Below are 12434 nucleotides of genomic sequence, written 5' to 3' on the forward strand. Positions count from 1 at the left end.
GGTGGGAAGTGAAAGTTTTGTGCAGTTTGTGACCCCCCGAGAAGCTCAGCTCCTGCAGTACTGACCTTCATGAGGTCCGTGCAGGAGTTCAGAATCCTGTAGGGAAACAAGAAAAAGGGTTGAGCATCCAGGAGAGCCCTCTTTGGCCTGAGTTAACGAATGAGTTTTTTCAGAGACCAGCCTGCTGAAGGTTACCTTTAAGCAGCCCACAGAGAAGCTATCAAATATTAACTTAGACGTGCAATACGAAGGCCCACCCTTCATAAGGCAATTTTATGCTTAGCATTAGAAAAATGCAGGTCCAGAGTGCACATGAGGCTTCAGAACACCACCCAGCCCCACTGTTAGAGCCGCTGCAGGACCAAAATGGCAATCCCCCAACACTCACCGCTCGTTCACTTCGAGTTTGATGCCAGAGCTTTCGTTCCTGGCTCGGCTCATCATCTCCTGTTGGGAAATGGGAAAGGGAAGGTGGGACACCACGCTGCTGCAAGCAGGGCTCAGGAGGAGGGGAGACACCAGGGAGGAGTGGACATTTTGCTGCCCAAGGGCCCATCCCACGGCTTTGTCTCACCTCTATCCTCCTGACAGCATCTTCAATTGCTGCGGAGGTGGAGGCCATCTCCTTCTCAACCATGTCCCCTAGCTCTTCCTGCTTGATGTCCAAGCTTTTCGGTCTCAGCTCCTGCCAGAGGAGGCAGCAACAGCCAGGAGGTTTTCAGCAGAGGAAAAGAAAGTATTTGTAAGGAATAAAACCACAGAAGGCATTGAATTTGTTTTTTTCTCCCCTAAATAAATAAAGCTGCAAGAGCAGCACTCTGCAGGCAGCAAGGGCAGAGTCCCTTAGGTCAGCACCTTGCAGCAAACACGACGCAAGGACCTCAGAGGTAGGAAATGTCCCAAACCAAGTTGGCAAAACACAAATACAGGTGCAGTTTGGCAGAGCTAACATGGCAGAGCTCTAGAGAGCTGATGGCCTTTGAAATTTGCAGTATTTTAATGGAAAAGACTAACAGGAGGCTTCAAGAAACATCTGAAAGCTGGGGAATTTGATATCTCAGGAGTATACCACAGGGGTACTGAGCTGAAAGACATCAGCTGATCTGAGGGTGACCATCCCCATGCATCAGGAAGTGTCTCAGTGCTCAGAAAATGCACCAGAACCTGCAGGTCACCGGGACAAACTACCCCAAAGTGCTGACTCCAAGCCAGCATCTCCAATTTCAGCTCTGGGCAACAGGAAAAGCCACATTTCCTTTTTTTTTTTTTTTTTTTTAAAAAGTAAAAACCAGCTCTCCATCATCTACCTGGGCCAGCCCCAGGACACCCTGTAGCGCCCGCCGCACGTCCCCCAGCTCAGCACACCCCAGCGTCTGCTTGTCCTTCAGCTGGCCAAGGTAGTCCAGGCTCCGCTGCCCGCAGTCCCGGCACGTCTCCGTCAGCCCTGGGGAGAGGACAGGTTGGTGGAGGGCCCCTCACTGTGCAGGGATGTCCCACTTCCACCCAACAAAGGGTCCAGCACCAAAAACAGCACCAAAACCAAACCCCCGTGAGCACAACCCCACCCAGAGCATCTGCTGCATCCACTCACGGTCAGCGTGGTCGGTGGGAGCCAGGTGGGACGTGGCGCTGCCGTTCACGATGGTGTCGGCTGTTAGGTGGGCGAAGAGAGACAGAGCCCCCACCAGCGCTGCAGCATCTGCCAGCAGGAGAATAAGGTCAGGGACAGCCAGCCCAGGGCACTGTCACCCCCCCCCAAAGGCAGCACAAGGGCTTGGAGAGGTTGGCGTTGACCCCTCCAGCTTGCAGGTGACTCCTCAAACAAGCACATGGGGACCCACCAGCTCCAGCCCCTGTGTCCTCCCCCCGCCACAGGCAGTGAATGCTTGCTGACAGCCCCAAAACGGCCAGGGGCTGCTGGATAAATATAAAATCACAGCAACACTCAAGCAATGCTGCCAGTCCCGAGCCCCAGGTACCTGCCATGGAGGCCACGTACTGCGCGTGCCCGCTCTCCAGCGCATCCGTGGACTCCAGCGCCGCCTCTGCACGGCTGAGCAGGTAATCTGCAAGGAATTCAGCTTCGTTAGGATCACGGAATGGTTTGGGTTGGAAGGAACCCTTAAAGACCATTTCAGGAAGAGCTGAAAAATCCCCGCTCTGGAAGTCAGACCCCAAACTCCTCAGGTTCAATGTGTGGTGGGAGAAGATGCCTGGGGGAAGCGGAGATGCCACGTTACCTGTCTCAGGGGGACAGGGGGCTGCAGGACATACCTGGGGAGCTGGTGCAGCGGACGTGCAGGGGGTCGTCCAGCTTGGCCACCGCGTCGCGGAGGATGCCCTCAGCCTCCCGCACTGCCTCTTGCAGGATGCCAAACTGCTCGTCCAGCAGCTTCTGCTGCAGGCTCTGCTCCTGGTTGCTCTGTGGGGTGGGAGGGAGGTGTGGGCACGCGGCCAGGGCACAGCAACCCCATCACCAAGAGTCCCTTTTGTAGGATTAGAGGCCAGCATCCCGTGCTGCAAGTCCCATCCAGATGGCTGCATCGGCAGCAGATTGGCAGAGCCCCCCAAATGCTCAGCACCCTCCCCAAAACCGAGCGAGGGGCGCAGCACCGTACCTTCTCCAGGAGCTTGCCCTGCAGCTCACAGATCTCCCTGCTGGCCTTGTCAGCCTCCTGGCTCAGCTGCAGCTCCTTCTCCTGGACAAGGCTGCGTGTGGAGAGCAGCTCGCGCTCCTTCTCGCTCACTGAGCGCCTCAGCTGCTCCTTCTCAGCCTGCAGGGTCTCCAGCTGGGCACTGAGCTCCGTGCCTGCCTGTCAGGAGGGCCAGGAGACGCCTGTCACCCACGGGTCATCACCCCACAGTTACAGAAGGGGCTGAGAACGTGCTCAGCTTGTGACACCGATGGGCTGGACCCACACTGAGGGACCCCGGTGAGTTTGCTCTTGGGCTCAGCGGGGATTTGGGTGCTCCCCGGGTACCTGCTTGGCGTGGCTGAGCGAGCTCTGCGCCTGGTCCAGCTCGTCCCGCCGAGCATCCAGCTCCCGCCGCAGCTGCTCCATCTGCACGCTCTGGTCCTCCAGCTGCAACCAAAAAACCCGCGCCGGGGCTCAGTGGAAACCAGCCTGGTGGCGGTTTGTGGGAGCAGGATGGTGTCTGCGGGTCTTGGAACAGGGGGGCTGAAAGGGCTGGAGTTTGGGGAGCAACCCCCAAGTTGCTGGAACGAAAGCATCCGAACCCAGCAGTTTGGAGTGCAGCATTTTCTTGGGGGAAGAAATGGCAGATTTGGGCAAGAAACAAACAAAGCACACATCAAATAACACCACAATGAAGAGCCAGGGCAGCTCCTTCCTTCCTGGACCAGGCACTGTCCCCAACCACCCCCCATGGGCCACGTGCCCCAGGCTGGGATGGGCTCCGTGCGGGGCCGGGGCAGGACCCGTGGCCCCATGGCTTGCTCACCTTCATCTCTGCTTCCCGCTTGACCTGCTCAACCTGAAACTCCAGCTGCTCCTTGACTCGCGCCACCTCCTCCTGGCTCTGCTGCGTCACCGTCAGCTGCTTGGCCGTGTCAGCGTTCTGTGCAGGGACACGGGGCTCTTTCAGAGAGGTGACCCTCACCGCAAAACCACCTCCACCCTCCCTCTGCCCAAATCGTGGCTGGGGCAATAGGGGCGATGCCTTTTTCGTGGCATCCAATATGTTGGCTGGTGGCGGACATTAATTTAAGGGGTGCTCGGGGGGCTCTAAGTGCAGGAGGATGGGATCGACGCAGGGCTGGGCTGGGGGGACACAGTGACAGGGGGACAAAGGCAGCATCTGGTCCTTGCAGACAGTGGCGTTACCTTCCTCAGGAGCTCGGCGTGGGTGTTGATGAGCTCGCTGTGCTTCTCCTTCAGCTTCGTGTAGCGAATCTCGGTGGCATTGGCTTTCTCTGGAGGGGGTGAGAACACATCAGCGCCCACTCCAGTGGCTTCCCGCAGCCCACGGGTGCTGCTGGGTGAAGCAGCTGCCCTGCACCTACTTTCTGCCTCGGCGCAGAGCCGCAGGGACCGGTCGCTGTCCTGCTTCACCTGCTGCAGCCTCTCCAGCTCGTCCCGGAGCTGCTCGTTGTCCACCAGCGCCTTCTGCTTCTGCTTGCGCTGCTCCTCCACCTCGCCCTCCAGGCTGTTCACCTGCGCCTTGAGCTGCGTGATGTACCGCTGCGCCTGTGGGGTCAAACAGTGCTTGGGTGCTGCCCCGTGGGGGTGCCAGCACCCCCTTTACCCCAAAAAAACTCCTTTCAAGTGCCCAGCTGTAGTTTTGGGCAAAGCAGCTGCAAGATGCCCCAGGAAGGTCTCCCCTTAGCACCCAAGGTTGTCCTCTGTCCCGTCTGCTTCCCTGGGAGCTGGCTGCTGGCACTGGGAGAGGTCCCAAAACAGGGCGCCAGGACCCCGTGCCCCAATCCTGCCAGATCCCATCTGGGTTTCCCCACTACAGCATGGAAAAGCAGCTGCTCCCCCACCCAATTTTACCTCCAGCTTAATTTTCTCCATCTCCGCGCGGAGCGTGTCCACCTCCTTCTTCAGGCTCTCGATCTGCGCGTCCCTGTCATCCCGAATGCCGTTGGGCGGCCCGAAGGCTTGCTGAAATAAATCCGAGGTGACCTGGGGAGGACAGAGGGCGTCAGGCTGAGTCCTTGCCCCCACCTCCACGGGTCTCTGCCCCTCCCCGTGCCCCCACCTGGGGCTCTGTGGTGGAAGCTGTGCTGATCTCGATGAGGCTCTCTGGCTCCTCGTCCTCGGGGGCTTCCTCGGGGATGACGACCACCGGCTTCACGTGCTCTGCCAGCGCGGACGCCCGCAAGAAGTTTGGGGGGTTCTGTGGGGACAAGAAGTCACGGTGACACCTCCATGGATTTTCGGGAGAGCCACGGGGAGGGAGGCGACCCCTCACTGCCACGAGGTGCTGGCGTGTCCCTCTGCAGCATCCTCAGGCCCCCTGGCTGTGGGGACACCCCTGTGCACCCTAAAAACCCTCTCAAACCATCGCATGCTGAAACCCCGCCGTACCTCTGGCAGCCGGGGGATCTGGATGAGCCGCTTGAAATACAGCATGTCGGAGGCTTTCTTAAAGAAGCTTTTGAGGCTGGAAGGGGGAAGGAAAGAAAAATGGCTTGAAGGGGATGCGGGGAGGCTTGGAGGGACCCCAGTGCCCTGTGTCAGCCCCAGGTACCTGCGAAACTGCTCGTGGAAGCGGTCGCGGTGGCCTTGCAGGGTGTCGGCTGGCAGACCTGTGGCAATGGGAAGGGGACAGCAGTGGCTGCAAATTCTGCCCCACTCCAGCTGTGAATTTATTCCCACGTGCCCACATCCCTTCGGCTACAAAGGCCAGGTGGGACCGGGAGGGACACGGGGCATCCCCGGGTGACTGCAGCAGCAGGGACGTGGGATGCAGTGAGGGGAAGCACGGGGTGTGGGGACTCACAGGAGTGCAGCTTGAACATGAGCTTGACGGCGTAGTGGTAGAGGTGGCTGCAGTCCTGGATCACCTGGATGAGTGGGGCCAGGCGGCACTGCACCGCTGACATCTGCGAGAGCGCCATGGAGGTGTTGAGCTGCCGGAAAACTGGAGGGGAGAGCACGGTGAGGCGCCGGGGACGTGTTTGCAGAGCCACCAGGCTCCAGCCAGCTCGGCTTGATCATTAACCATGACAGCTGTGGCTTTGCCAACCACCATCCCGTGCTGCTGAGCAGGGAACAACCCTGCTCCGTGCAAGAAAAACACCCACAGGGACCTTGGTGGCAGAAGCAATGGGGGCTCAGCTCTGCCGTGGATATCCCCGATCCCAAATAGGAGGAATTTAACCCAGGATGATAAATGGGCAGGACAGCTGGCATCGGTAATTGCCACCACAAGGGGTGGCCGGGAAAGGCGATGTTTTTTGCCCTGCAAAGAGCTGGGGCAGGATGCGAGGGCAAGGGATGGCACAGAAATGGATCCCTTCCCCTGGCAGAAATCCAGGTAGCGCATCGATTGACTTCTTCCCCGCTCAGCATTGAAATATTTATGAATATAAATTCTCCGTATAACTAGGTCAGGAGGAGATGCGGATGGCTAACGAAGCCGGGAGCACGGCCTCACCGCTGCGCCCCGTTCTCCAGGGCAGCATCATGCTCCTGATGTCTGATGGAGGGGAAGAAACTGCCTTATTTTTAAGCCATCTCAAAATTCCTGGAGAATGAGGCAAGGGAAGCAAACACGGGCAGGGGCCACCAGCCCTGCTGGAGGTATTTCAACACGAGGAAATGAATATTTATAAAGGAACACAGCCTCCGTGCTCTGCTTTGGGGGGTGGAAAGGATTTGGGTAATGCACACAATTAACATTGTTGCGCTGAAAAGGCACAAAAAGGCATTTCAGAACAGCGCTGTACAACGCTTTGCACTGCTCAGGTGTGCTAAAAATAACCACATTTCTGAAATATTTTCCTACAACTGCCTCTGCAGAACATCGACAGGGAAACCAGCTGAGACACTCTCTCCAAAGACTCCAGGAAGAAGAGGAGGAGGAGGAGAAAGGACCCAAACTGGAACTTGCTTCCTGACCAAAGAGCGAAACTATTGCTCAAGAGCCCCGGGGCAGCCGGGAAGGACCTGCCTCCTCCTCACCTGACTCTGACAGCTTCAGCTCGCAGTCCAGGTAGTCAAACAGCTCCACTGTCAGCTGGAAGCTGCCAAAAGAAACAAACGGGTCACTGTGCAGCACGGATATCGTTGCTCCAGCTGTTTATGCTTGCTACAGGTGCTCCTACAGGACGCCACTTTTCCAGGCTGCATTTCCTCCTGCCGAGTCCTTTTATTCCCCCACCTCCCTCTGATCTACAAGACTTTGGTGTGTTTGCTCCCCGTGTTTACACTGTGTCTCATTGCTCTAGGAGAAACCAGGCACCGCTGAACCCTGACAGACAAGGGGTGATTTAAAAACGCCGCCGGCTGCCTTTCATGAGGCCGTTTGGTTAGCACGATGCACCCACCCGGGAGCACACTGCTCCCACGAGGACACTCACATGTTATTCACGTCCGTCCCCGCCGTCTTTTCCAGCACCTCATCTGACACTTCGAGGCCCGGGGGGAACTCATGGTGCTTTGTAAAAGGAAAATAAAAAAAAGAAACAGCTGTTGCTGCTGATAATTTTGCTGGTGCAGCATGTGCCCCTGCAAATCCCACCGGGTGCCCCAGCAAGGAGGGAGCTCTGGGGGTGCAGACGCTGCGGAGGGTCTCACCTTGGCGTGGAAGGAGATCTTGGTGAGGAGGAGCCGCGTGTAGATGCTCACCAGCTGCCCGTACCGGTCGTGCAAATGGCCCTGATGAAGAGACAAGGGGAAAATTGAGGTATCTGGAGCGATGCAGAAAACCACCTGCCACCCACAGCAGCCCCACAGCTCTCGCCCTCTCCCACCTGCCCCTCGCTGCACCCACACCCACTGCCCAGCAGGTTATTTCTGCTGCTGGTTTGCTTTCCCCATGCACATGATGCTTTTTGGCCCTTCCATCCCCTGCAGGTGCTCGGGGATCAGCCCCTGCCTAAATCCCCTCCCCAGGGAAGCCCCAGCACCCACTCCCAAGCCTCCAGCAAGGCACCAACCTCTGATCTCTGCAGCTTTGCTACTTACCCACAGGTCTCCCACCTCGCGGATGTTGCTGCGGTACCGCTGGCAGTCCTGGAGGACCTAGGGGCAGAAGTGAGAGCAATGGAACAGGGATCCAGCTTCAGGATCCAGCCCCTCACAGCGAAACTCAAAGCTCAACCCCAAACGCCAGAGGCTGGGGAGGTTTCAGGGCTGGGAGCTAACGGGGTGCTTTGCCGAGGGACGTAACGTGCTTCCCCCCAAAAAGACTGAGCTGGTGGGAGGGATGTTTGGGAGGGGACACTCACGTTGGGGTGGCCATCGCGCAGGACTTTGTGCAGGACGTGGCAGAACTTCCAGCTGAGGATGGAGCTGCTGGGCAGGGGCAGCCCGATGGCGTAGGACCAGAAGGTGAAGGCCCCCTTCTCATGGTGCGTCCCCAGGATGATCCCTTCCCGGCAGTCAAGGCCAAGCAGACACACACAGGGGGGACGTGTTGTGGGCTCAGAGCTCACCGTGGGCTCAGAGGCCACCAGCACAGAGCTGTGCCCACAGACAAGACCCCGTTTATTTCTCCTGGCTGCAGGGTGCACCAGGGACTCCCACGTTTTCCTGCCACAAGCATTTCAAATCATCCCGTGGAGCATTTCCTTTGCATTTTCACTGATGGATGAACCTCTGAGATGCCACCCCAGCCAAGCTGTCCCAAACCCCAAACCTCCTGCCAGAGGCCAAAACCCTCCTGCCCTGGCACCACGCTGCTCAGAGGCAGCAGATCTCCTGAATGGAGAAGAACAGAGCTCCCACATCACCAAGCAGCTGAGGAAAAGGATACGGCGCACATGTTTCTCCTTCACCGGTGCCTCTTGAGTATTTATGGCCTTGCTGATGCTGATGGCCTGCAGGAGAAGGAGAGATGGGCAGTCAGCAGCAAACCTCGGGGCCACCCTGTCCCCAACCCGCGTCCCCCCCAACCAAAGAGCCGGGTGTGCTGCCAGCTGGGAGCAGCCCAACCACCCGGGGCTCTTTGGGACTACTCTGAATTTAATACCACGTTTGTCACTTCGAAACCCTTCGTGACATGCAAACCCAGGCTTTTTTGTCCCTGAACAAAGCAGCCTGTTGGAAGCCCTCCCCGTTCCCCGTCGGCGCATGGCTGGCGGCTCGACAAGAGCTGCTGGTACCCTCGGCTGGCCCGGTAAACACACGGCATTTTTGGAGCCTGAACTCAGCGCCGGCGAGCGGTAAAGCACGAGAGCGAGATGCCAAATTCTCGGGTTGTTTGTGTAATCACAAGAAGCCTTTGAACCGGGTGTTTTTCCACGGCTTTGATGGCAGCCCCGCGGGCAAGCAGCTCCGGGAAAACGCAGCCCCTGAGCAAGGAGGGAGCAGGGCTGCGATGCCACGATCGGGGAGCAGTGAGGTTAATGGAGAGGAGTGCCACATGCCGCCCTTATCAGGATGGTTATCAGTACATTAATGGATTTAATCGCACTTCAAATTATGGTTTGGTCCCAAAAATAGGAGCCAGACGCATCGCTCAGCTCACGCCGGGCTCCAAAACCAAGCTGCTGGGAACCACGAGGTTTTTTCTCCGTCCCAGGCTCAGCTGAGCTGGGCTGCTCCGCCCTGGCACGAGCGCTGGGGCCGTGCCTGCGTCTGAGAGCCCTTTGTCACCGGTGCCTTCGCGGAGGAAAAACCAAGTGGCCAGGAAGGCAGGAAGCAAGCGCGCCGTTGGCGCTTGTGCCGGAAGGGAAACGCAGTCCCTCCCTGTGCACAGGCCATAAAACCTGCTCCAGCCTTACCTCCCGGCAGCACGCAGGTTTCCCGACACCAGCCCTGGGTTTGTGTCACCTGGTATTCTGCATGGTGAGAGGAGCTCATGCACAAGGAACTCGGTACCCTGAGCTCCAGCACGCCGCCGTCCCGTCAAATATCAGCCGGGACCAGAAACTCACAGAGCTGATCCCCCCACAGACATTATCAGTGCTTCTCATCTCAGCATTTTGGGGCCGAGCAGCCCTCAGGACACAGGTGAAGGCTCCGGCGTTTGCAACACCACCACCCAGCTGCAGGGGCGATGCTGAAGGCGTTTATGCCCCAAATTGCCCAAAGTGAGCCCAAAACTGCTGTGCCCGCAGCGATTTCGCTTAGTTGTGCTCAGGGAAGCCCTGGCGTTCCCCTGCCATGTGGGTCAGTAAAGCAGCAGCAGCGTTAAGCTGGCAACTTGATGCAATCCTCTTAACCCCTAAGGTTAACGAGCCCCAAGGCTCCTAACGAGCCCCTAAGGGTGGTTTATTGCACCTTATCGGGGCGCTTTGCTCAGGGGGCAGCAGGGCAAAGCTGTCTCCTGCCCTGCAAGGAGTGACAGCAAGCTCAGCTCAAATCATCAGCAGGAGCCAGGCTCAGCCTTGATCCCCACGGGGTCGGGACAAGGGAAATACCACCAGGGGATGATCCATCCCAGGGGATGTGAACTCGTCCACTCATGTCTACCCAACAGGATGGGCTGGGACCAACGTGCCTGTCCCAAAACCAGCCTGCAGTCCCCATCGCTGCTGGTGGCTTTATTGCCTTGTTGCCCATGAGCCTGGGGGCTGCTGGAGGGGCTGGTTTCTTACTCAGTGCTTCGGTGCTGAGGGCTGAACTGAGCTGATTTATATCCGGAGCAGGTGAGCAGCCCCCAGGCCACCTTCACCACTGCTGAGATGGGAGATGCCGCGTCCAGCTTGGTCCCAAATAAACCAAGGTAGCACCAAAACGATGCCCCTGCCCGGGGACAGTGACTTGGATGTGCTTCTGCTGCCTCCAAACCCCGGGCTGGCCAGGAAGTTCCCAAAAAAGTGGTTCAAAACAGAGACATCTGGAGATGGACACGTCCTGGTTGTGAGCGTGGGTGCACAAAGAGCCTGGCCGAAACCTTTATGCAACCTGCTGACGATTTCCCCATCGCCACCCCAGCGCTGACAGCTGGGGGGGGAGTCAGACCCCGAAACCTGTCTGCCTACGGGCCCCGGGAACCCACATGGGCACAGCCCGAACACCTTACTCACAGCCCTCACGTACCAAGCTGGTGACTAAAGCCGGGATCAAAGCGCCCAAATGAAGGAGAATGGTTTACATCCACCCTTTCTTTCCAGGCTGCTTTTAATTACAGCGTGAACCTCTCCGCCCACGGCTCCCCCGAGCCCCGGCATCCTGCGGTGCCACAATCCCCACCCGGCAGGTGGATGCCAGGTCCCCACACCACGGCGGGGAGCGATTTTTGGCAGCAGGATGATTTTTGGCAGCAGGATGTCGGGCTGGAAACTTCCCCTGGGGTGACCCGGGGGCTGCTGGATCAGCTGAGCTGCAGATCCTCTCCAGATCTCCTTTCCTAACGCTTCTTTTTCCCAAATCATACCAGAAAAGTACTGGTCAAAAGCCGTATGTAGATGCTTAGCTGGTTGGATTTTTACCTTCTGGCACATGTCTAAGAGAAGGAAGAACTTGGGCACAGAACAACATGAGTGTTGCTTCTGATGACATTGCAATGTGAGCACCCAGCGGGGACAGCAGGCTCCCATGTCCCACACGCAGCCTCTCCAAGGGGGATGCCTGCACCAAGACCTCAAAAAGAACTTCCAGGAAAATTGAGCGGCCTCCAAACTGCCCACGAGCACCAGGCTCACACCAGGCCCAGCATCCCCACCTGCACCAGCGGCACGGGGCAGAGGCGATGGGGCAGTGCTCGGTTTCAGCCTCCCGCTGCCGCAGCACGGTGGGGGCATGAAATCCACCCCGCCACCAGCCTCAACCGCCCAGTGGCCATCCCCGCACCTATAATTAGACGGAGAAGGCAGATCGATACCCCTGTAACGATGTTGGAAACGTCCTGCTTAGGATGAAGCTTTTGTAGGACGCCTTGCAGCGAGTGAAGACGTGCGAGCGAAGTCGCATCCGTGTGGGGCCACGACGTGCTCGTACGATGTGACTTCTCTCTTGTGGCTTGGGCCAAGGGAAGGAAAAGCCGAAAGGGATGGAAGGAGGTGGAGGGACGTGCTCCTGCCCGGCCGGCACAGGCTGCCCTTGGGTGCAGGAGGCAGCGCTCACGCTGTGGTGATTTCTCAGCGCTGCCCGGTGGGGCGGTTGAAGGAGACGGGTCCGGCAGGAGCAGGACTCGCCGGTTTTCCCGTGTCGCTCCCCAACCCCAACCCCAACCCCAACAATCGCCGCTTCCCACCCAGCATAGCCGAGCACAACACCCGAAACCAGCACCTGCTCTTCGTGGGGGGAGCTCTCCGGGACCAAACCAGCCCGGGGACCGGGGCAGGGTGGGCGATGTGAGGGGAGAAAGGGGAGAACAACCCCGTGCTGCAGCCCGGTGCCCACCGGGGAGGACGGACAGACGGACGGCGGGTCCCCAAAGCCCGGTGGCCTCCAGATTTCCCCACACACACCCCCGGCCAGGCCCCTCGTGCAGCTCCGCTGCCCCACGGAGCCCCCACGGAGCCCCCACGGAGCCCCCACGGAGCGGGGCCGGTCCCGCAGCGCCCTCACCGCTCCCCTCACAGCCGGCGCCGCGGGGACGGGGACCGGATCCCCGGGATCCCCGATCCTCCCCCCACACACACCACAACCCCTTCCGCCTGCCCTTGCCTGGTTTTTGTCGAACTGCTCCCGCTCCGCTTCCAGGCTGTGCCCCGCTCGGCGGCTCAGCACCCGCGCCGGGACGCTCTTGATGCTGTTCATGGCGGGCCCCGCTCCGCGCACCGGGCTCCGCGCACCGCGCACCGGGCACCGAGCGAGCGGCGCCGCCCGCGGCTCCTCCCGGCCGCGCACTGC

The 12434-nt window shown here is 59.0% G+C and overlaps 1 protein-coding gene across 1 annotated transcript in view; it reads right to left on the minus strand.

Moving 5' to 3' along the window:
* The window catches only part of HIP1R (huntingtin interacting protein 1 related), a 20325-nt gene extending 7911 nt beyond the window's left edge, over positions 1 to 12414 (minus strand). Inside the window, exons 1-24 of the mRNA XM_084539433.1 lie at positions 12249 to 12414; positions 8446 to 8509; positions 7919 to 8061; positions 7656 to 7712; positions 7266 to 7346; positions 7049 to 7125; positions 6651 to 6712; positions 5467 to 5607; positions 5215 to 5272; positions 5052 to 5127; positions 4723 to 4860; positions 4515 to 4646; positions 4025 to 4208; positions 3846 to 3934; positions 3463 to 3579; positions 2982 to 3083; positions 2619 to 2813; positions 2275 to 2422; positions 1980 to 2066; positions 1592 to 1699; positions 1308 to 1444; positions 575 to 685; positions 389 to 447; positions 66 to 96 (exon numbers count right to left, since the gene is read on the minus strand). Of these exons, the coding sequence (XP_084395559.1) occupies positions 66 to 96; positions 389 to 447; positions 575 to 685; positions 1308 to 1444; positions 1592 to 1699; positions 1980 to 2066; positions 2275 to 2422; positions 2619 to 2813; positions 2982 to 3083; positions 3463 to 3579; positions 3846 to 3934; positions 4025 to 4208; positions 4515 to 4646; positions 4723 to 4860; positions 5052 to 5127; positions 5215 to 5272; positions 5467 to 5607; positions 6651 to 6712; positions 7049 to 7125; positions 7266 to 7346; positions 7656 to 7712; positions 7919 to 8061; positions 8446 to 8509; positions 12249 to 12341 (2490 nt within the window). The 5' untranslated portion in view covers positions 12342 to 12414. The remainder of the gene's footprint in view (positions 1 to 65; positions 97 to 388; positions 448 to 574; positions 686 to 1307; positions 1445 to 1591; positions 1700 to 1979; positions 2067 to 2274; positions 2423 to 2618; positions 2814 to 2981; positions 3084 to 3462; positions 3580 to 3845; positions 3935 to 4024; positions 4209 to 4514; positions 4647 to 4722; positions 4861 to 5051; positions 5128 to 5214; positions 5273 to 5466; positions 5608 to 6650; positions 6713 to 7048; positions 7126 to 7265; positions 7347 to 7655; positions 7713 to 7918; positions 8062 to 8445; positions 8510 to 12248) is intronic.
* Between the last annotated feature and the right edge of the window lie 20 nt (positions 12415 to 12434).

This window comes from Aythya ferina, assembly GCF_964211825.1.
Source record: "Aythya ferina genome assembly, chromosome: 17".
Lineage (NCBI taxonomy): Eukaryota > Metazoa > Chordata > Aves > Anseriformes > Anatidae > Aythya > Aythya ferina.